Here is a 24,353-nt window from a genome sequence, read left to right as displayed (position 1 = left end):
GAGTAAACAACAGAAAAAACACATTGTTCTCTGTATCTCCAGACACACAGATAGATGTCTGATAATAAACCCATAAAAATTACTTCAAGAACTGGATAGGAGCTATAGTCATAGCTTAGTGGTAGAGCCATGCCTAGCACGTAGGAAGCCCTAGGTTCACTCTCCAGTACAGAGGATGGGAATGGAATCGTGGGAATACTCAGATACATGCACATAATAAAGTAAGACAAAAATCTCCTGGTAAACTGGCACCCAAGTGACTTTCACTAAAAGAAATTCTAGGGTTGAAAATAGGGATCAACAGCTGAGTGCTTGCCTAGCATGTGTAAAGGCTTGGGAGTTCAATCCCAGTACTGTAACCATTAACCAATCAAACCTAAAAACAAATTTTAAAGAATGTACTATAGGTAGCTGTAGTAGTTTGAAAACTAACAGCCAAAAACAAAACAAAACAAAAAGCCAAACCAAAAAAAAAAAAAAAAGGCCCCCAAAGGGAATGGCACTATTAAGAAGTGTGGCCTTGTTGGAGGAAGCATGTCACTGTGGGGTGGGCTTTGAGGTCTCTTTCTTAAGCTTCACTCAGTGTGACAGTCAACTCCCTGTTGCCTGCCTATGAAGAGGTAAGGACTCTCGGCTCTAGCACCATGTACACTGCCATGCTCCCCACCATGATGGACTGAACCTTTGAACTGTAAGTCACCACCACAATTAAAAACTCTTTATTAGAGTTGCCATGGTATTGGTGTCTCTTCACAGCAATAAAAACCCTAAGACAGTAGCTGAGATACAAGAAGGCCTAGAAAAAGTACTAATAATGTAGGTAAATATATATTTAAATTTAAAAAAACACAGTACCAACAGTAAAAAACTGAAATATAAGTCAATGCCTATTAATTCTTTCTAAAGACCTTCTAATTTTTGTGTTTTGTTTTGTTTTCTTTTTTCGAGACAGAGTTTCTCTGTGTAGCTTTGCACCTTTCCTGGAACTCACTTGATAGCCCAGGCTGGCCTCGAATTCACAGAGATCCGCCTGGCTCTGCCTCCCGAGTGCTGGGATTAAAGACCTTCTAATTTAATTTGTCAGAAAATGTGAGCACTGACATTGTAAAAAAACAAACAAACAAACAAACAAACAAACAAATCACCCTATGCCAGGCACAGGCCTTTAATCCCAGCACTTGGGAGGCAGGGGCAGAAACCAGTAGATTTCTGTGAGTTTGAGGCCAGTCTGGTCTATATATATTGAGTTTCAGTCCAGCCAGGATTGTGTAATATGACTCTGTCTCAAAATGAAATAAGTAAAGATGCAACTCAGGTTAAGAGTCTCTACTTAAGCTGGTGGTGGTGGCACATGCCTTTAATCCTAGCACTTGGGAAGAAGAAGCAGGTGGATCTCTGAGTTGGTGGCCAGCCTCTTCATGGGGGCTACACATAAACAAAAACAAAAACCAAACAAAAAAACTCTACTTACATTAAAAAACACACAAACAAAACCCGACACCTGTCTAGCTAAACTTTACATTAATTTTCAACTTCCTTCCCCTTCACTTGTCTCGCCTCTTTTTAACTTTCTAACTGGAGAGCCTTCCCTGAAATAAACCTAGGGAGGAGCTTTACTAACACAAAATGGCTCAGCTCTGCAAAAACAACTACCATGCAATTTCTCACAATCAGTGACACATTGTTTAAATTCACAGGACACTTAAAGGTTACAAGCATCCAGGAAAATCTCAGATAACAATGAAAGCTAATCAGGTTGTCTGGGTAATGTCCTTACACAATATATTCGGTAAAACTAATATAAAACATCGGGTGGGGAATCACATGAAGCTAATTGTACATTTTCCTAAAATGCTCTCTTGACATGGAAGATGATGCTTAAATTCAAATCCAATACACAAATCTTAATTAAATCACATCCTAAAACCCTTAAATGGTGGAGCCCTAAATGAGTGAGGCTTAAAAATCTAAGTAGGAGAACTGACCTCTCAAAGTTGTCCTCAAATTTCTTCATGTGCAACATGGCCTTACATGCCCGATATTCTCTCTCACTTTCTCGCACAACAAATAAATAAAATTTTAAATAATAAAAAAATAAAATTTAAAAATTAAAAATATTTTAATATACCTAATAGATAATATAAATGAATAACTATTTAAATAATGCCTTAAAACATACACTTTATAGAAACAGGAGTGGAGACAAATGCCTTTAGCCCTAGCATTCGAGAGACAGAGGCAGAGGCCAGCCTGGTCTACAAAGTGAGTTTCAGGACAGTCAAGGCTACACAGAGAAACTCTGTCTCCAAAAAACAACAAACTCTGTGTGTGTGTGTGTGTGTGTGTGTGTGTGTGTGTGTGTGTGTGTGTGTGCTCTTTATTGAATTTAAGATGTATCATTACTTTACATACTGGAGGGGACCTTGGCTGCCAATAAAAATTATGTCACAAAATGTTAAGTACACTCTAATTTCAAAGATGTTAAGATGAAGTTTGGGTTTTTTTTGTCTGTTTTCAAGACAGGGTTTCTTTGTGTAGCCCTGGCTGTCCTGGAATTTGCTCTGTAGACTAGGCCGCAAACTCAGAGATCTGTCCGCCTCTGTTTCATAATCCTAAATGCTGAGATTAAAGTCATTCGCCACCATGCCCGGTTCAGGATTTTTTTTTTTTAAGGGGGGGATATTTTTTAAATAACCAGGCCTATGTAACAATGAGTTTGATCTCCTTTAAGAAAAAAAAAATCTGTTTACTCTATGAGTATGTGGATGACTCATGATTGATGAATGAACAAGGAAATGGACTAAAATTGATCTCATTAAAGTAGGTAAAAGCTTTCCATAGAACTCAGCCAAATAATGCCTTGTTCTACAGCTACTGACTTGCCTGAATACTGCTTGTAGTACAGCATCACCCATTTCACTCTTCAGCTTTGAAAGATTTCTTCTCTATGGCATTTACTTTCAGAGTATACCAAGAAAATGTGTATGCACTATGAAAATAAAAGTCAACTCTAAGAAATCAATGGAAGGGTGGATGTATAGTACAATAGTTGAATGCTTATTTAGCGTGTGGTAACAACCCCTAGGTTCTATCCTCAGCAGGAAAGAAATGGAGAGAGGGAGGATGGATCTTAAGTATTCTATTAAAACATGAGGTAAATACAAGAATATAGAGTTCAAAGTGGAAGCTGGGAGTGGTGGCACATGCCTTTAATGCCAGCACTTGGGAGACAGAGGCAGGTAGATCTCTCAGTTCAAGGCCAGCCCTGTCTACATACCAAGTTCTGGGACTGTCAGAGTTACAGAGAGAGACCCTATCTTAAAAAAAAAAAAAAAAATTAATTAAAAAAAAAATAACAACAAAAAACCAAAAACCAAACAAACAAACAAAAAAACAAAAGAAAGAAAGAAAAGTAGAAAGAAAGTGGGGGGAAATTAAGTTGAGAGGTGGTAAATTTAATCCCACAGCACTCAGGATGCAGAGGCAGGTAGATCTCTGTGAGGCCAGCCTGGTCCACACTGAGAAACTGTCTCGAAAAATAAAAAAAGAAAGAAAGAAAAAAAAAAAAGTGGAGAGAGAGCTAAATAAGGAAATTACAGTTTTCACATAAAGCTGGCAGCACTTTGACTTTTAAAACTATATATACACATTGCTTGACTTAAAAAAAAATGAGGGAAGAGACTAAACCCAAGTGCCTGCCAGTACATATAGTATGCATATAGCTATAGGAGTAGTTCCTGATTTTCCTCTGGTATCTTACTTTTGCACTTCTGCACATATACACATACAAGGTCTTAGCCCAGGCTGACCTTAAACTTGTGACCCCCCTAACCTCCAACTCCTGAATGCTGCAATACAGGCATGTGCCATCACACCCAGTTTATGGGGTGCTGGGATCAAACTCAGGTCTTCTTGCATTCTAGGCAAGCACTCTACTAACTAAACGACATCTTCAGCACTATTACCTTGAAAACAAAGGTATAGGTCATAAAAACCACTTATCAAGTATTAAAGATATCATGACAAAGAGCCAGATACAAAACACTAATCTTGCCAGAAGTGGGGCACATGCCTTTAACCTCAGCCCTTGGGAAACAGAAGCAGGAGATCTCTGTGGGTCTGAAGCCATCCTGGGCTAAAAAAGTAATTAACTAAAATACTTTTTTGTTTTGTTTTTTGAGACAGGGTCTATCCATGTAGCCCTGGCTGTCTTGGAACTCTCTATATAGAGCAGCCTGGCCTTGAACTCACAGAAATCTGCCTACCTCTGAGAGCCAGAATTAAAGGCATGTGGCAATTATAGCTTAAAATAGTACTGCTATAGTAAGTACTATTTTAAGCTATATACAGATAATATTTTAAGTTATATACAGATAATAACCAATTCAAGGAGGGTTTTGGGGCCTATTAGGAAAATGGGAGATTCAAAGGCCAAGCAGGGCATGTAAGAAGTTGTTAAGAAGCCTAGCAGTGGTGGTACACACCTTTAATACCAGCACTCAGGGAGGCAGAGGCAGCAGATCTTTTGTGAGTTTGAGGTCAGCCTGGTCTACAGAATGAGTTGTGAGTTCCAGGACAGCCAGTGCTACACAGAGAAACTCTGTCTTGAAAAAATGAACAAAAAAAAGTTGTTAAGAATCAAATAGCCAGGTGTGGTGGAGCATACCTTAAATCTCAACATTTGAGAGGCAGGGGGATCTCTGTAAGTTTGAGACCAGCCTTGTCTACAAAGAGAGTTTCAGTACAGCCAGGGCTACACAGAGGAACCCTGTCTGGCTTAGGGGGCTGGAGAGATGGCTCAGTGGTTAGGGGCACTTCATGCTCTTCCAGAGGACCTGGGTTCAATTCCCAGCACCCACATGGCAGCTCACCACTGTCTGCAACTCCAGTTCCAAGGTATCCAACACTCTCACACAGACATACATAAAGGCAAAACATCAATGCACATAAAATACAAATAAATAAATAACAAATAAAAGACAATGACCAACACCTGAAGTTGTTCCCTGATCACACAGACACTCAAACACACACACACAGATTTTAAAGGGTTCTTAGACCCTTTTTCTGTATTCTGTTGAGATAGGGTCTCACTCTAACACAGACTGGCCTCACAGTTTCAATCTTCCTGCCCCAGCCTCCCAAAAATCAAGATTTCACCTTCTTTTAATTAGTTAATTAAATATTGATGTGTATATGAGCACAAATTCTCTTGAGCCACTTCTCCAGGTCACCTCCTCCCTTCCGGATGCAGATACTCATGAGGTACCTCAGTCTCTCTATCTTTTTTTTTTTTAATTTTGAAAATTTATTTTATTATTTATTTACTTATTATGTATATAGTGCACTATTTATTCATTTATTTTATTTATTGTGTATGCAGTGTTTTGCCGGCACACCAGAGAGGGCACCAGATCTCATTATGGATGGTTGTAAGCCACCATGAGGTTGAGGGAATTGAACTCAGGACCTCTGAGCTATCTCTCCACCCCAGTCTCTCACTCTTTACTGGCTCCTTTCTCTGTGCCCTTAAACTAAAATAGGTTTCTTTAATTGTGTGTGTGAGAGAGTCAGTGGGGAGTGCTGGGAGTTGAACACAAAAATAACAAGCTGTAGCCACAGCCAGAATTTCTTTCACCCCAAAAGATCTTTAGCTAACTGGGATATTAGTACTACCTTTTCACCAGCAAATTTCTCAAGCACACTGATATAGTCTCAATTAGGTAAAATCTGGGCTCTATAAGAACGCTGTTCTAGCTGTTCTAGCCGGGCGGTGGTGGCGCACACCTTTAATCTCAGCCCTCGGGAGGCAGAGCCAGGTAGATCTCTGTGAGTTCCAGGCCAGCCTGGGCTACAGAGTGAGTTCCAGGAAAGGCGCAAAGCTACACAGAGAAACCCTGTCTCAAAAAACCAAAAAAAAAAACCAAAAAAAACCAAAAAAAAAAAAAACCAAAAAAAACCGCTGTTCTATTTTTCTATAAAGCAATGCCCCTGGGGGGGTACAGCTCAGTGGCAAGAGCATTTGATTACAACATGCCCTTTTCTCAGTCAATAATCTTTTTTGTTTTAAATATCTATCTATCTATCTATCTATCTATCTATCTATCTATCTATCTATCTATCTATTATGTATACGGTGTTCTGCCTGTGGGTAACCCTGCAAGCCAGAAGAGGGCACCAGCTCTTACTACAGATGGTTGTGAGCCAGCATGTGGTTGCTGGGAATTGAACTCAGGACCTCTGGAAGAGCAGCAGCCAGTGCTCCTAACTGCTGAGCCATTTTCCAGCCCCACTCAGTCAATAATCTTGTGTGTGTGTGTGTGTGTGTGTGTGTGTGTGTGTGTGTGTGTGTGTATGTGTGTGTGTTTAATTCTGTTTACCACCCAATTTCTACTACCCTTTCAAAAAACTGTCCTGTCCTTGACTCTCACAACTGAAACTTAACTTTCCTTGGTTTCCACAAATAAATTCTTTCAAATCTTCTTTTAACTTTCTATACCACTCCTTCCATTCCCTACAATTCCCTCAACCATCCTCTCTGCAACCCTTAATTGTAAGCATTCCCCAGGGTTCAGTCCTTGGAATCCTACTCTGTATTTACACATTCTTTAAGAGGGCTCAGCCATTTTTCGTTCTCCAACTACACCTTTTTAAAGCTGAAATAGCTGTAAAATTTAGATTCAGTTCAACATTTTGTTCTAAATTTACATCCTCTTACTGGAAACTGCTTTTAGTGCCTGGCTGTCATTTGAAACCCAACACAGCTAAAAACCTGTCCACGAAACCTCTCTCTTTCACAGCACTTATCAAAGCTGTAATTTTCCAAATACTCTGTGAGTAACTGAGTGTGTATGTGTGTGGTGTTGGGGATTAACACAGAGCCTCACACATGGAAGGTGAGCACTATCACTGAGTTATACCCCAAATTCAAAGATCTGTTTTTGTTTTGTTTTGATTTTCTGGTACTGGGAATTACTGTCAGGGCCTAGAATCTATTAAGCAAATGTACATCGTCTATATCATCAGCCCTTATTTGTAATTCCTTAATGCCTATCTCCTCTACTAGATGACATGCTCCATCAAAGTAGGGATCAGATCTTTGGGGAACAGGTAATTAGGGAATGATAATGGCCACATTCCCTGTATCTACCATTATGTTTCTGGAACATAGTAAATGGATGGTATTTATCCGAAATTTGATCAACAAATGAAAACATATTATTAAACCAATCCAAGTTTCTCAATAAATTTGAAGTCAACTAAAGATACAGTTCTTTTACCTAAAAACTTGCAATCACCTGTTTATAAGCTGTCTTAAAACACAGGGGTGTGGGAAGGTGGGACACAAGATGGCTCAATGGATCAAAGACTGCCACCAAACCTTATGACATAACTCAATCTCTCAAATCTACAAGATGGAAAAGGAAAACCGACTTCCACAAGTTGTCCTCTATCTCCACAAGTTCTCATGTGCACACAAATAAAAATTTATTTTTAAGTTTCCAGATCACTGAGTGGCTAACTATTTCCCATGTCCTCTGTGTTAGGCAGATGATATTTTGGTGTTGTCATGGCAATGTTTTGCCCTAAATAATATATAAATGAAAATATTCATTTTTTGAGACAGGGTCTTTAAACGTGATCCTCCTGCTCCAGCTTCTCTAGTGCTAGAATTACAGGCCATGACAACATGCCTGGCTTATCTTAATTTTTAAAAAGTATTGTGTGAGCAGGCACAGTAGTGGCACACACCTTTAATCCCAGAGTACAGGAGGCAGAGGCAGGAGGTTCTCTGTAAGTTTGAGGCCAGCCTGGTCTACAAAGCAAGTTCCAGGGTAGCTAGGGCTGTTAAACAGAGAAACCTTGCATGCATGCATGTGAATATACACACACACACACACACACACACACACACACACACACACACACACACATAACAGAACAATAAGAAAAAGAATACAATGGGAAGTTTCCCATGCATCCTCTAGTAGTCTTGCTATTTCTTCCAGAGCATGCTAACATACATACAAGAAAATACTTTTTTTTTTCTTCGAGACAGGGTTTCTCTGTGTAGCTTTGCGCCTTTCCTGGAACTCACTCTGTAGCCCAGGCTGGCCTCGAACTCACAAAGATCCCGCCTGCCTCTGCCTCCCAAGTGCTGGGATTAAAGGCGTGTGCCACCACCGCCCCAGCTGAAAATACTTTTTAATAAATATTTGCTGGGCAGTGGTGGCACACGCCCTTAATCCCAGCACTTGGGAGGCTGAGGGAGGTGGATCTCTGAGTTCAAGGCCAACAGGTCTACAGAGCTAGTTTCAGGACAGCCAAGGCTACACAATTTCTGGGGAGGAAAAAAGAGCTTCTGATGTCATATATGTCACACACACACACACACACACACACACACACACACACACACACACACACACTCTGTAGAATCCATCATTAAAGAAGTAAAATTACTGCTCACTAGTGTACCACCTTTTTTTTTAAATAAAGGAGAATAAAAATAATAAAAACCATCTTTTCTCCACTCCTATTTAATCACTTCTTTAGGTTGCTTCCAATTGTTATAAAAAAGAAAAAGACCTCTACATTTATTATACTGCTTATTATACAAATTCTGAATATTTTTTCAGAAAAAGGATTAGTAAGTCAAAAGATACATATGAACATTTAATAATTCTTCGTTGTTATTTTCAAGATGAAATTTCATATAGCCCAGGCTGGCCTCAAACTTGCTATGTAGCCAAAGCTGACTTTGAACTTTTGCTCTTTCTATGCACTTTCACTCATGAAGGATTAACTACCATAGCAACTGCTCTCCTCAAACATATTGTCATGTTCTGTTCAATCTTTGGAACTCTGATCTCTAAGCAGGAACTCAAACAGAATCTCACATTCTTGCTCAGTAGTTGAGGGAAATCACTACTCAGCAGATGTAAACTGGATAGAACTTGCAAGAACAGTCAACAAAGAAATAGCAGAGAACTGGTTAAAAAAATTACAACAAAACAAAACCCCACCACAGATTTGCATAGGACCCTTCCTTGTGTATAATAAAACTTAGTAGACTTGTTAAAGTAAAGAAACAGGACTATGGCCAATGATAAGAAAAAACAGCTAACCAGGAACCAATCAAGAAATGAGATCTCAGCCGGGCGGTGGTGGCGCACGCCTTTAATCCCAGCACTCGGGAGGCAGAGCCAGGTGGATCTCTGTGAGTTCGAGGCCAGCCTGGTCTCCAAAGCGAGTTCCAGGAAAGGCGCAAAGCTACACAGAGAAACCCTGTCTCGAAAAACCAAAAAAAAAAAAAGAAATGAGATCTCAAACTGGGCACAGTAGTGCATTCCTTTAATCCCAGCACTCAGGGTGTAGAGGCAGGCGAGTCCCTGTGAGTTTAGGTCAGCCTGGTCTACACAGTAAGTCCCAGGACAGCCAGGGCTACACAGAGAAACTATATAGAGACTCTGTTTCAAAAAAACAATAAGAGAAATGAGAACCCCAAACAGTAGATGGAAGTAGACCAAAGGAAGCCTGGCCTGGCAGTTCCTGCCAGATCTCAGCATGCTGCAGGCAAATGCAGGTGGATCCCTGAATTCCAGACCAACCAGGACCATGTAATGAGACTCTGTCTCAAAGAAGAAAATAAAAAATTAATAAATTAACTAAAAAAAAAAAGAAAGAAAAAAATGAAGTATACTGATGATACACAAAAAAGGAACCTTAAAAACGTAATGAAAAAGAAATGAAATCTATTTTTAAGTGATTAAATCAAACTTCTACATATGAAACAGAGCATCTAAAATAAAATAAAAAAAAATACACAAGGCATAGTGATGACCATCTTTACTCCCAGCACTAGGGAGACAGAGACAGGGGCAGGTGGCTCTCTGAGTTCAAAGCCAGCCTGGTCTACATATTGAGTTCCAGGCCAGCCAAAGCTATATAGTGAAACCCTGTCTCAAACACACAAACAAAAAACAAAATAAAACAAAACTAAATAAAATAATATAATGGAAGTGCTAGTTATGGTGGCACATACTTGTAATTCCATCACTAAGGAAGCTGAGACAGGAAGATCGAAAGTTGAAGACCAGCCTGGTCTACATAATAAGTTCAAGGCAAACCTGGGCTTTATAAGAGACCTTGACACAAACAAAACTATTGGATAGTATTAATATTAGACTGAAACATATTAAAAGACCTACGAACATGAAGACATTGCAACAGCAATACCCAAGTGAAATATATCAAGAAAATAAAACATAATGGGGTATGTATGTAAGACATCAGCATTCAATCTAATTTATATAAGACCAGAGTTCAGGAATGGAGGAAGAACAGAAAAACTGTAAAAATATGGGCTCCCAGTATATGTTTAAATTTTGATAAAATAAAAAATTAAAAAGGATTATCAAAACACAAAAAACAAATACAATATCTGTATATCTGTGAAAGCAATCTGAAAAGTGACATAGTAATGTGGAAAGACAGGCACTTTGCTTTGGGTTTGCCATCTAAGCTCTCATAATACTATGGGACTTGGGCAAATCACAGTCTGATTGAGGGGCTTGCCTGACTTGTTACATTGATATCTTTTTTTTTTTTTTTTTTTTTTTTTTTTTTTTTAAGATTTATTTATTTATTATGTATACAGCATATATGACTGCAGGCCAGAAGAGGGCACCAGATCTCATTACAAGTGGTTGTGAGCCACCATGTGGTTGCTGGGAATTGAACTCAGGACCTCTGGAAGAGCAGTCAGTGCTCTTAACCTCTGAGCCATCTCTCCAGCCCCGATATCTTTTGACATGAAGTAGTTAGTACTGTGTTACCAAGTTGACCTCAAACTCCTAGACTCAAGTAATCCTGCCATTTTAGCCTCCCACATAGCTGGGGTGGAAGGTATACACCACACATATCTTGTTTTTAATGGTAAAATAAGGCTGGATCTCTCATATCAATTGTGGTTATTAACTGTGGCAAACGAGATAAGAAGGGTTTCATAAATTAAGTATTAATGCTTAACCAGAATAAAGAAATATTTGGGAAAGAGGTAGTTAGATAAACAGGAATTTTAAATAAATCAGTAACACGGCACTTGCCTGTAACCCCAGTATACTTATGAGGTTGAAGCAGAATAGGAATTTGAGGTCAGTCTGGGCTACATATTGAAACTCTCAAAGAAGCTGAAACAAAGGTGGTGTAACCCTTTAATCCCAACACCTGACAAACAGAGGCAGGTGGATCCTGGTGAATACTGTTCTATATAATGAGTACCAGGCCCGCAAAGGCTGCACAGTGAGAACCAGTCTCAAACAAAACAAAAACAAAAACACAGAAAAGGAAACAAAAAATTGAAATATGTATATAAAGGAAATAACAAAACCCTTCCCAAAATACCACAGTACGGTGTCTGTCTAGCATGCACCACAAAAATCATATAAATCCTGGAAACTCAAAATTCTAACTTTGTACTCTCCACAAATCTACATTACTCTGTGTATTTTTAGATGTAGGTAGTAAGATGTGTATGAAACCAGTACAAAGTAAGGCAGGAGAATTGGCTGAGAAATCAGGATAATGAATGTGAGTCCCTCCCCCAACACTTAAGAGAAAGGGAGCCACACCAACATGTCTTCTGACTTCAGCATTCTCTGACCTAATTTCTATTTCAGAATACTTTCAAGTTGGAAATAAAAATAAAAACACTATAAGTTCTTGAAGCTTCTTATAGTGATTTTAAAAAGCCAAGATGATGTGATGGCTTATGCCAATAATCTCAACACTCAAGAGGGTGAGGTACTAGGATCACCCAGAGTTCAAGGCCAGCCTGGGATAGGGTAAGACCCTAACTAAAAAAAAAAACCAAAAAACAAAAAAAAAACACACACACACAAACAAAATAACTGTGTCGCCCCCCCTCCCCCAGACAGGGTTTCTCTGTGTAGCTTTGTGCCTTTCCTGGAGCTCACTCTGTAGCCCAGGCTGGCCTCGAACTCACAGAGATCCGCCTACCTCTGCCTCCCAAGTGCTAGGATTAAAGTGTGTCCCCACCCTCCACGTGTCCCCGCCAAAATAACTGTTTTTAAAAAATCTTTCAAAGCTGGGCGGTGATGGTGCACAACTTTAGTTCCAGCACTCGGAAGGCAGAGGCAGGTGGATCTCTATGAGTTGGAAGCCAGCCTGGTCTACAGAATGAGTTCCAAGACAGGCTCTAAAACTACACAGAGAAACCCTGTCTCGAAAAACCAAAACCAAACAAGCAAACAAACCAAAAAAAAAATGGAGTTTTGAGCTGCTCACAACTTTATATAATCCCAGTGCTTGGGAGGCAGAGGCAGATTTCCGAGTTCTAGGCCAGCCTGATCTACAGTGAATTCCAGGATAGCCAGGACTAAACAGAGAAACCCTGTCTTGAAAAACAAAACAAAAAATGGAGTTTTTCTGTAATAGGTATCTACTCCAAATTTTAGAAGCCTCTAGGCCAAAAGAACTGAGGTAGGTAGAATTTTAGTCCAGCTGGGGGGTGGGGGCGGGGGCGGTGGCGGTGGCGGTGGCGGTGGCGGTGGCGGTGGCGGTGGCGGTGGCGGTGGCGGTGGCGGTGGCGGTGGCGGTGGCGGTGGCGGTGGCGCAGGCCTTTAATCCCAGCATTCAGGACGCAGAGGCAGGTGGATCTCTGTGAGCTCCGCCATAGAGCCTGGTCTACAGAGCGAGCTCTAGGACAGCCAGGGCTACACAGAGAAACCCCAGGCCACAAGAAAGACTACAAAGAAAAAGAAAGTAGAGGCAGGCAGCAAGCGGAGTGGTACACACTAAATCTTTAGCACTCGGGGCTAGGGCAGAAGCAAAGGCAGAAGGATCTCTGAGTTCCAGAACAGTTAGTACTACATAGGGAGACCCTGCAGTGGTGGGTGGCAGGGAATAAAGGAAAGAAAAGAACAAGTTTTCACCCCACTCATCACTTTTTTAATGGTGCTAAGAATCAAACCCAAGGTCCCAAGCATACTGAGCAAATACTGCCACTGAGCCACATTCCTAGTCCTAGCTTTACTTTTTTCCTTGAAGACAAGATCTTCCATCTTGCTATACCTAGATATAGAAGGATACAGATGATCTTCTTACACACAAAATCTCATCCCAGGATTCTAGGAGTGTACTCTGAAATGTTCTTGATGGACCCTTGGAAGGATTATAAAAAGGTGGGGACACCCAACACATTAATGCACAGCAATAAATTCAGCGACAGGCAGTTTAAGGCAAGAAAACTTGAAAAAAACAGTACTTTGAAGTTAGCATAGGCTATGTGTAGTGATAATCTGCCTCCAGAAACAAAAAGGCCAGGCATGGTAGTCCCTGCCTGCAAACCCGGCACTGAAGGCAGAGGCAGGCAGAACTCTAAACTCAATACCAGCCTGGTCTACACAGGGTGAGAGGGGAGAGACTGAAGAACTGCCTTGAAGTTCTCTGGCCACTCACCTGTTACAGACAACACAGGAACAAGAGGAATCCTACCTCAGAAACAAGTGGAAGAATAAACTTCCCAAAGTGTCTTGATCTCCACATGTATACTGTGGTGTGTGCACTCCACATGACTAGTATCTATGCTCCCCTCCAAAGCTTTAAAATTAAAAATATTAAGATATTAATATGAGCTAGATAAGGTGGTATAGCCTTTAATCCCAGCACTCTGGACGCAGAGGCAGGCAGATCTCTGTGAGTTCCAGGCCAGCCAGTGTTACATGAGACACTGTCTCAAAGGGGTTGGGGGGTAGGGAGTAGGGAGAGGTTGACTGATCTAAAATCATGGTGATGTGAGCTGATCCAAGACTTTAACTCCAAAGCCCATTCTGTTTTCCCCATCATACTACTGCTCCTCATATATTAAGTTCCACATGACAATAATAAGACCTTAACTCTTCTGATTTTTATTTCATGTATAACAGATGTATGCTCAGTAGTCACATTAACATATGGCAGACTTTGCTTGTTATTAGAACTCCCCCAAGTCAGGTGGAGTGGTACACCCATACTTGGGAAAACTGAAGTAGAACCAGCCGAGGCTACATAGTTTAAGGATAGCTTGGGTTACACAGGAAGACCCAGTTTCAAAAATCAAATAAACTGGCCAGGTGATGGTGGCACACACCTTTAATCCAGCACTCGGGAGGCAGAGCCAGGCGGATCTCTGTGAGTTCGAGGCCAGCCTGGTCTACAGAGAGAGATCCAGGACAGAACCAAAACTACACAGAAAAACCCTGTCTTGAAAAACCAAAAATCAAATAAACCACATAAGAAAAACTCTAAATTCCCAATATACCCTTTTTCTTCATCCTTGAAACTTACTGTCCACTTTCACACTATGTTATGACACCATAAAGTTTAATATGATAAGTATGAGAATTTAGGGGATTCTGTTCCATGCCATACTTGTTTTTTTTTTTTTTTAATGTGGGTGGTAGGGATCTGAAAAGAGGTTCTTATGTCTGTGCGAAAGCCTGCTCTCTTAGCAAGTGTACTAGTTCCCAAATTTATTATTATGTTTTAAGATTCACTTATTTTATGTGTATGAGTGTTTTACTTGTGAGTGTGTGTGTGTGTGTGTGTGTGTGTATGTGTATCACATGTGTCTGATGCCCACAGAGATCTGAAGAGTGCATCAAATTCCCTAGAAATGGAGTCACAGATGTTTGTAAGCCACCATGTGGGTGCTGTGAACTGAACCCAGGTCCTCTGCAAGAGCAGTACATGCTCTTAACTGCTTAGCCAATGTTCCAGCCCCCAAATTTATTATTTTTTAAAGGAATATAAAAACATCTTAAGTGCTGCAGACCACAAGTATATGAAATAGAGATTCAGCTATATAACAAGTATATGAAATAGAGATTCAGCTGTATATAATAAAGTTATACCTAGAAGGGTCAAGGAAATTCTTCTAGAGGAAAGTCAAATATCAAGGAATATTTGATGATATTCAGCTTTTAATATATCAGCTGTCTTTTGCTTTGAATTTCTTAGGTGCTTATATACTACTAGGCCTTAAAGACAAAAAGCGTAAGCTTCTCAGACCTACTGCTGATCTACTAGGTAAAACCCCTACAGAGCCTAGAAGACAGGCAGGTATGTAGACGCATAGCTTTGTTTCTTGTGCAACCCATCAGACCATCCCTTTCCTTCAGGCCTATTGGCATGCCAGAGCTATTGACCAAGACAAAAGAGTTTTTTGCATAACCAGTTGCAGTAAAGACTGGAGCAGAATTCCTGGTCCAGGCAGAGTTGTGTGGCCAGAGAGAAGAGAATAAGACAGTTTCTGTAGATGGTAAGGCAAACTGGCTTGGGCCACTGAGTAAGGAGCAAGAAAAAGTTCTGCTTCTCAGGAGAGAAGAGGAAGGAAAGATGGATGAAGGAACAGGGGACGAAGATGAGAGCGAAAGCATAAGAGCTTAGTTATTACTAGGGCTATGAGAGGACAGAAAAAGAAGGGACAGAGAGGAACTGAGTGTCAGAATGGAACTGACACTGTAGACAGAAGTTTGTTATAGAGAAATAAAGTAAATGGACGTAAAAAACTGATGTACATAGATTCTCTTCCCTCAGATACCCCATGCCAGACATAGCGTCTTCCCCAGGACTCTGGGAAGGATTTTCTCAGGGCAGGCTCCTGGGAAAATTCTAATACTTAAGACCTTATTCAAAAGCCAGGTTCTACCTTAACCCCAGCATCTGGGAGGTGGAGGCAGGAGAACCAACTCAAAGACCAGCCTGAGCAACACAGGAGTGAATTGAAGGCAACCTAAGCTACAGAGTTCCCATCTTTAAAATAATAATAATAAAACAAACAAACAGAGCTGGGCATGGTGGCACAGGCCTTTAATCTCAGAACTTGGGAGGCAGAGGCAGGTGGATGTCTGTGAGTTCCAGACCAAGCTGGTCTACAAATCAAGTTCCAGAACAGCCATAGCTGTTACACAGAAAAACCCTGTCTAGAGAAAAAGAAAAATAAACTGTCTTGGTCAGGTATTTCACAGGCACTATAAATGTCACAAATTCAACCTAATGATTTGATGACCTTAAACTTTTTTTGTTTTGTTTTGGTTTTTTGGAGACAAGAGTCTCTCTATGTAGTCCTGGCTGTCCTTGAACTCAGAACCTCCTGCCTTTGCTTCCCAAGTGCTGGGTTGAAGGCATGTACCATTCTATCCAGCTAACCTGAGGGCTGGAGTTGGTTAAAGGCATATACCACTCTACCCAGCTAACCTTGAACTTCTGATCCTCCTGCTTCCCTTTTCCAAGTGCTGGTATTGCCTCGTTTATTATATGGTGATAGGGTCAAACACAAGGCTTTTGGTTAAGCAAGTACTCTACCAACTGAGATACATTCCCAGCCCTAAGATATAGGATTTCTAATCCTTTTGCCTCTACCTCCACAGTGTTAATATCACAAGCCTGTGCCACCATGCTGGATTTACTTGGTGCTAGGGAATCAAACTCAGGACTTCATGGACGTTAGGCAATCACTCTATTAACTACCTGCATCCCTAGTACTCATTTAATGTTACTTGATTTCAGTAAATTAATGCTGAAAGAAAATAGATGTCTGGCTCTCTTCCTTTACTTATTATTTTTAGATTCCAGTCCACACTTCTCATCCCTCCAAACTCTATTTTAATGCAGATACAAAGGTTATTACTAACCCAGCTCTGAGCTCTGAGGGACACTACTTTGAGATCCTTTCTTTTTTTGGTTTTTTGAGACAGGGTTTTTCTGTATAACAGCCCTAGTTGTCCTGGAATTCTTTTTGTAGACCAGGCTGGCTTGAGATTCTTTCTTGAGTTTCAAATTTATCTAACTCACCCTAATAAAGATGAGTCACTGGCTGATTTCAGTTTTACTGGAGTATTACTCCTCTGGATGAAGTTAAAACATCCCTTATAGTCAATAGATAAAGCAAGCTGAAGATCTGATTTTTCCATTAACAAGATCAGGAGGCGTTTTCTCTCTTTCACTGAAGGATGGGGTGTCAGACAGGGGTACCGTAGTGCAGGTTGGCCTAGAACCTACAACAATCCTGCCTCAGTAGCCTGAGGACTGAGATTACAGATGTAGATCACCACACCTGGAAAAAAGGAGCTCGTTTTAATAATATATTTTAATTAACTCAATACATACAAATTATCATTAAACAGATAATCAAAACAAGAACTGAAAAAAAACTGCACTATCTTCTAAATCAAGTGTGTGCCTTACACTGTATACCTCAATTCAGAGTAGATACAGCTCAACTGTTTAACAGTTACAGCAGGCTTGTGACTACCACACCAAACAGTACAGTCCTGAAGTATAAACACTATCTTACAATTTACAGACTTACTTGAGGCAAGTTACTGAACTTGTTTCCCTCATTTAAAAATAAAAATAGTGGGGCTGGAGAGGTGGCTCAGAGGTTAAGAGCACTGGCTGCTCTTCCAGAGGTCCTGAGTTCAATTCACAGCAACCACATGGTGGCTCACAAGCATCTACAAAGAGATTTGGTGCCCTCTTCTGGCCTGCAGGCATACATGCAGGCAGAACACTGTATACATAATAAATAAATATTTTAAAAAATAAATAAATAAAAATAGTAAAGCTGGGCATTGTGGCCACACACTTGTAGTCTCAGTAATTGTGGGTGGTAGCAGGAAGATTGGAAATTTGAGGTTATCCTCTTGCTGCAAAGGGAATTCTAGGGCAATGTAGGCAAAAAAAAAAAAAAAAAAAAAAAGTTGAGCATGGAGGCTCCTTATAACCCTAGTATGAACTCAGAAGTCTGAGGAATAGCCTTGAGTTCAAGTCCAGCCTATGATACAGAATAAGACTCTGTCGCAAAATTCCTCCTCTACTAGCCAGGTGATGGTGATGCATGTCTTTAATCCCAGGATTCAGGAGGCAGAGAAAGATGGATCTCTGAGTTAGAGGCCAGCCTGGTCTACAGGGCTAGTTCCAGGACAGCCAGGAACACACAGAGAAGCCCTGTCTCTAAAAACCAAAGAGAGAAACACTCAATAAGTGCTATTATCAATATCTATATTACTAACACTGAGCAGTGTCTTATATACAGGATTCAGTAAATATTTGCTGACAGATAAAAAATTAATTACCGCCCCATTAAATTCTTTAAAAATAGACAGACAACAAATAAATAGGGCTAGAGAGAGCCCTCAGAGGCTATCATCACTTGCTTCTCTTGCAGGGGCCTTGATGGCTCACAACTACCCAAATCTCTAGTTTCAGGGGATCAAATGCCCTCTTCTGGTCTCTGTGGACACCAGGCACCCATATGGTACACATACATACATGCTGGCAAAACACTCATCTACATAAAATAAAAGTAAATCGAGAAAGGCGCAAAGCTACACAGAGAAACCCTGTCTCGAAAAACCAAAAAAAAAAATTAAATAAATAAAATAAAAAAATAAAAAAAATAAGTAAATCTAAAAGAAAAAAACTTGACAAAGGTGGCAGAATGCTAGAAAAAGACACCTAATGCTGCAGGCATACAAACACATACATCAAACACAACAGATATAGACAGACAGACAGACAGACAAAGTTAATGGCAGTACTGACCAAAAGTCCAATTTACTTTCTGTGCTGTTCATAGAGCCAATTTAAGTAACAGGAAAATATAACTAATTCTTCTATTTCAGTAATAAAAATCCTGGTTCAGGTGAGCTGGGATTTTAGATTCATTTCATTACACAGAAATTTTTTTCATGATAGACCCAGACCAGTAGTTAATTAGCATTATCTGATATTGCTGGCTTGTCTGCCTGAGAAATCAACACTATTTCAGTGCACAGAAGCTGCTGCTACTCTACTGTTTTTGATAGTGAAGAAAAGAGATTCTTGTACTAGACGGCCCTTCCTATTTTGTATCTATTTATACACATAGATCTTCAAGAGCTACATACTAGTTTCCCTAGCTGAAAACACTAACATGAATCATAAACTATATAGTCTCTCAGTCAGAAGACTGGGTAAACATCAGCTTCGCCACTGACAATAAGACACTACCTGTTGCTGCCCATTTCTCAATTAAGACAATAAAATACCACTACCCACCTCACAGGACTATCAAGAGTATTAATTAGATAAAGACAGTGTGGTCTAGGTATACAGTCAAGTGAATGATTAACAGTTTAACAGCTGGGTCTGGTGTCTCAGTCCTCTAAAGTCAATTTCAAGACCAACAAGGGCCATAAAGTGAGTTCTAGGACAGCCTTGGCAATTGATTGAGTCCCTGTCTCAAAATTCGAAAGAGAAAGTAAAATGAGGGCCAGAAACAGCAGCACAGTGGTAGTGTTTGTGCCTGGCATATAAAAGCCCCTGGGTTCAATCCTTAGTACTGCAACAAACAATTAACAAAATTGCTCACCTACTGAGTTTGAAAGTGGGTTTAATAGCCAGGGGCAGTGGCTATTTAATCCTACCACTCGGGAGGCAGAGGCAGGTAGATCTCTGAGTTCCAGGCCAGCCTGATCTAAATAATGAGTTCCAGGCCAGCCAGGGCTACACAAGACCCTGTCTCAAAAAGAAAAGTTTGTTAATACTGAGATTTTACTTTCTGCTCATTATATAAAAGAGCCCATCTTAAATAAAAAAAGTATTGACCCTAAACAAAGACTTAGTGACTCACAACTTTTATGAGATTAATATATTCATAGAAATATTTTTAAGATTCCAGACACACACTGAATAAAATGGCATTTGGGATGTGCTTTAAAATATCAGTCTTGAGCCGGGAATATTGGCACACACTTTTGATCCCAGCATTCGGGAGGCAGAGGCAGGTGCACCTCTGTGAGTTCCAGGCCAACTTGTTTACAAAGTGAGTTCCAGGACAGCCAGGACTACACAGAGAAACCCTGTCTTGGAAAACAAAACACAACAAAAAATGAACTGGAGAGATAGATAAGGGGTGTCATAGATCCATGGTAGAGTGCTCAGTTGAGCAAGGAAGCCCATCATTATACTAAAAATTTGGCTTCTTCCTCCCAAAATAGTGGGTCTTCAATTTACATAACACTCTCTTCCTCTAGAACATAAAATCACATCCATCAATTTACTCATCTTCTACCAACTAACAATATTTTCTAAGTTCCAGCACTTAAGTAGGTACTCTGGAACATAACAACAACAAAAAAAGGCATGAAATGTAGTTGCCAACCATCAGAGTTTATATATGATCCCGACAAAAGAAGATGATGAGTGTACTGAAATATCCTTACTGGGAAACAGAAACTTAAAATCAATGGTAGACCAGTGACTACATTTTCAAACCTGAGTAATTTTCTTTATGGAAACTCATCTAAGAAAAAATAGATACTAAGTTAAAGACTCCAAAATTAGACAAGTCTGTTCTTTATAGATGGAGTGTGCCTCTACATACTTTTACGTGCAGACCATTCAGTGCTCCTGTAAGGGGAGGTTTACGGATCTCCATAATGTACACAGCATTAGGCACTCCAAACTGGGCTTTTTTTCCACTTTCCCTTCATAATATCTTATTTCTACAACAACCCAGTAATAATGTATTTATTTAGTGACCAATATTAGGATCTTAGCTTAAGGGAACAACATCTAGTAAGTATCCTCAAAACTCAAATAGAAAATTCCAAGAAGTTTGACAGAATTAAGAATTTTGGCTATAGCCGAGCAGTGGTGACAAAAGTCTTTAATCCCAGCACTCAGGTGGCAGAGGCAGGAGGATCTCTGTGAGTTTGAGGCCAGCCTGGTCTACAGAGCGAGTTCAGGACAGCCAAAGCTACACAGAGAAACCCTGTTTCGAAGAAAAAAAAATGGGGGGGGGGGGGCGCTATATCTACCTCTTAGTCTTCAAGCTATACATGAGAACTCTGGGGGCTCTGGAAACTCTCTGGCCCTTGATTTTGATTTTGTATGTCTTTTTCTCTTCTGCCTTACTTTTTTTTGGTAAATAGTCTTAATGTTGGCCTGGCTGGTCTGGAACTCTCTACTTATACCAGACTAGCCTCAAACTCAGAGAAAGATCTGCCAGCCTCTGCCTCACAAGTGCCTGGATTAAACAAACGGGTACACCATCAAGAAGGTATATAATACTAAATAAAGCAGCAAGACTAGCAAATGTCTTCAAACCAGTGGTCCCCTTGTGGCCTCGAACAACCCCGAAGACACTCTTCCAAACGAAATGATCGAACAGCAGCTTCTTCTTGCCAACCTTTGGGACTAATCCTATTTATCTAAACCTTTGAAAAAAAAAAGGATTTCTACCAATATGCACTCATGTCTGTAGCACCATATCTAGAAAAGTTATCAATGTCTTTTATTGAACCACACCAAGCAATATGAGAACTAGAGCTCATTAATAGGTACTGTTAAAATTATTTCAAACTAGGCGAAGTTGTCTAGTCAGAGGAAGATGCCTCCAGTAGGTGGCCGGCTAGCCTGGGCTACATAGCAGATCTCTCCCAAAAACAAACAACTATATTCAGACTTCAGAAAGGCCCCACAACACAATCACAAACACTGTATATTTATTATAGCTTCAAATGCTGCCTGCAACTTTCTCAAGCTTTAGGGTTCCAAGCGACATGAAGGAATAGTCTAAAAATGAGGTCCTTTATAAACTGATCACAGGAAGTGAAGGAAAAAAAAAAGCATAGTTTCAGCACCAGGTAAATAATAAGGATTTACCAATTACAAAGGAATGTGGTAAAAACCGTAAATTCGGCTCTTTACTACATACACACTAGAAGAGAACCCAGGTTACCTAACAAAGTATCTACTGCTAAATAAACAGCAGATCTATCTTTAACAGTTCGACTATGTCGACCATTTTTTACATTGAAATGCACTGCTACAAACTGTCGAGGTCGAAACTGATAGTAAAAATCCTAAACTAGTTTTCGGCGAGGAGCCACTCTGCCTAGAGCATCACACAAAAGACAGGGGCGCAAACAGAAACATGCTCCTAGGCCTTCGCCTACTGAGGCCGTGAGTCGAGGTCTCGATCCCAGAACACCGCGACAGGGAGCGAAGTAAGGGATCGGGGAAGGAAGGAAGGAGAGGTAGGGTCCACTTGCCCGAATGCACCGGGGAGTGAGGGACAGAAAAGAGAGCGAGGCGCGAGCACAGCCCTAATGGAAAACAGCTAGGGAAGCTGCAGCCCGGCATCCACGGCTTCCAGGCCGGCGACACCCTCCAGCCCACAGCAGGCTGGGCCCTCCTCCCAGGCCCGTCCCACCTTCTCACCTCCCTCACGTCCTGCAGGCACTCGAGCACCGCCAGGTTGTTGCTCCAGGTGTGTTTGGGGCACACACGGGTCACGTCTTCTCTGCAGGACTCTTCCTCCGCCAGCTTCCAGCCTCCGCCAGTCCCGCCGGGCCCCGCTCCGCCCCGCCGGGCCGAGGGCCCGCCCGCCGGGAAAGCAGGCGGCTGCGGCTGCTGCTGCTGCTGCTGCTGCTGCTGAGGCGGCTGCTGCTGCTGCTGCTGCTGCGATAACTGAGGCAGCTGAGGTGGCTGCTGCCCCGCCGGGCTGCCGCCTCCAGCTTGCCCTAGGAAAGATACAAGGTTGGCCCCCAGACCCTGTCCCTGACCGTGGCTGTTCTGGGCCCCGGCTGCCGCTAGCAGCAGCAGCTGCAACGCCGCCGACAAGCGAAACATCCTCCGTACACGTCCACACACCGCCATCTTGGGTTCGCGGCGAGCTCGACGCACCCGCCGGCGACGTGTATTTAAATGAGGGGCGGAGCCGCGGGCGTGGGCTGGCGTGGCTCCTCCCCAGCGAGCCGTAGCGCCCCGGGCACAGAGAGGGCTGCGGAGGGCCCACGCCCTGGACCTGGCTGGCGGGAAAGTGGTTTTCCTTCCCGGAGGAGCTGCTGGAGCTGCTTAGAAAAACCCGAGTAGGGGCACCATGGTCTAATTCTCTTGATGGTCGTCATGGAAAAGAAAAAAAAAAAAAAGAAATGAATTTAGGCTGCCCCAACCAAGATGGCCGGTGGATATTTCTCCGGTTCGGAGACTTGGGAGGAAGAGGGATTAAAAAAAAAAAAAAAAAAACTTTTGTGTCTTTGGAGATGAACTTCAAAACCAGATGTAATGCGAGACCTGAGAGCCTCACTTTGTGTCTGACCTTCCTTACCTGTATTTCTTAGAGATCCAGACGGGAGGTGAGTGAAGGTTAAGCGCACGTAAGTCATAATCCTTGCTCGTGGGCCTTCTAGGTGATTGCTCAGATGTAAAGTAAAACTGTGAACATTATGGATAAAAAACAAGGAGGGGCTGGTGATGTAGGTCAGCTGGTAGAGAGTGTTTTCCTAGCATGCACAAAGCCGTGGGTTTGATCCTCTGCCCTGCATAAACCGGTTGTGGTGGCATATACCTGTGATCTAACACTCAGGAGGCGTAGGTAGGAGTTTGAGGCCAGGCCAGTATGAGACTTTAAAAAAAAAAAAAAAAAAAAGTAAGGAAAATACCTGGCCTGTAACATGAAATTCCAAAAGCTATAGTCAATATTATTAAACTTCAAGGGCCATGCCTGGAAATCTTAGTTAAGAACCAGAATTTAGATGTCCACCCCCCCCCCCCTTTTTTTTTTCTGTTTTTGAAACAAGGTCTCACTTCACTGTTACAGGGCCCTGGCTGACTTGAAACTCACTATGTAGACCAGGCTGGTCTCCAACTCAGAGATCCACCGCCTCTGCCTCCTGTAAGCCACTAAGCCCAACTAGACTCATATTTAAAGGATGAAAGGAATTAGCAAAAACATGCCTTTGAGGACACAGGTTAAGCTTGTATCAGCAAATATTCTTGCTGACCTATATGCAACATCTTCAACATTGCCTCACTACACACTAGTGACCCCTCCTTCTTAGGCTGAGAGCTTCAAGCTTCGGGAAGCCTCTTCACATCCAGCTTGTCACCTAAGCCAGCATCGCAAAGGTTAGGTTCTAATTCAATTGAGAAATCTTTGTATTGAGGGGAGATATTAATGGTTCTGTACAGAGAGATTAAATGAACTGCCCAGAATGAACTCTGCTAGTCTGCAGATAGTTTTCTACTAGAACCCCTGATCCTGCCACCCTGGTACACTTTTATCCCCTTCCAGCAATTCAGAATGTTAGTGGTAAATGAAGACAACTTGAGACATGAACTCTCTACTGATCAGCATGTTTAAAAACACAGTTTCAAAAAGGATGGAAAGCTGGGAAGATAGCTAAGAGGTTAAGAGTAGAGGCTGCTCTCCCACAGAACTGGAATTAGATTCCCAGCACCTACATGGGAGCCAAAAACTATCTGTAACTGCGGTCCCGGGGGCTCCAGCGCCCTCTTCT

At 41.4% G+C, this 24,353-nt stretch overlaps 1 protein-coding gene across 1 annotated transcript in view; it reads right to left on the bottom strand.

Moving 5' to 3' along the window:
• Glg1 (golgi glycoprotein 1) overlaps nt 1-22,729 on the bottom strand; it is a 115,162-nt gene extending 92,433 nt beyond the window's left edge. The window contains 1 exon segment of the mRNA XM_052727265.1: nt 22,273-22,729. Coding sequence (XP_052583225.1) covers nt 22,273-22,710 — 438 coding nt within the window. The 5' untranslated portion in view covers nt 22,711-22,729.
• Nucleotides 22,730-24,353: the final 1,624 nt, after the last annotated feature.

Source organism: Peromyscus californicus, unplaced genomic scaffold, assembly GCF_007827085.1.
Source record: "Peromyscus californicus insignis strain IS unplaced genomic scaffold, ASM782708v3 Scaffold_8__1_contigs__length_139910024, whole genome shotgun sequence".
In the NCBI taxonomy this organism is placed as follows: domain Eukaryota; kingdom Metazoa; phylum Chordata; class Mammalia; order Rodentia; family Cricetidae; genus Peromyscus; species Peromyscus californicus.
The sequence above is the reverse complement of the archived record's forward strand: the minus strand, read 5'-3'. Positions and strand labels throughout refer to the sequence as shown.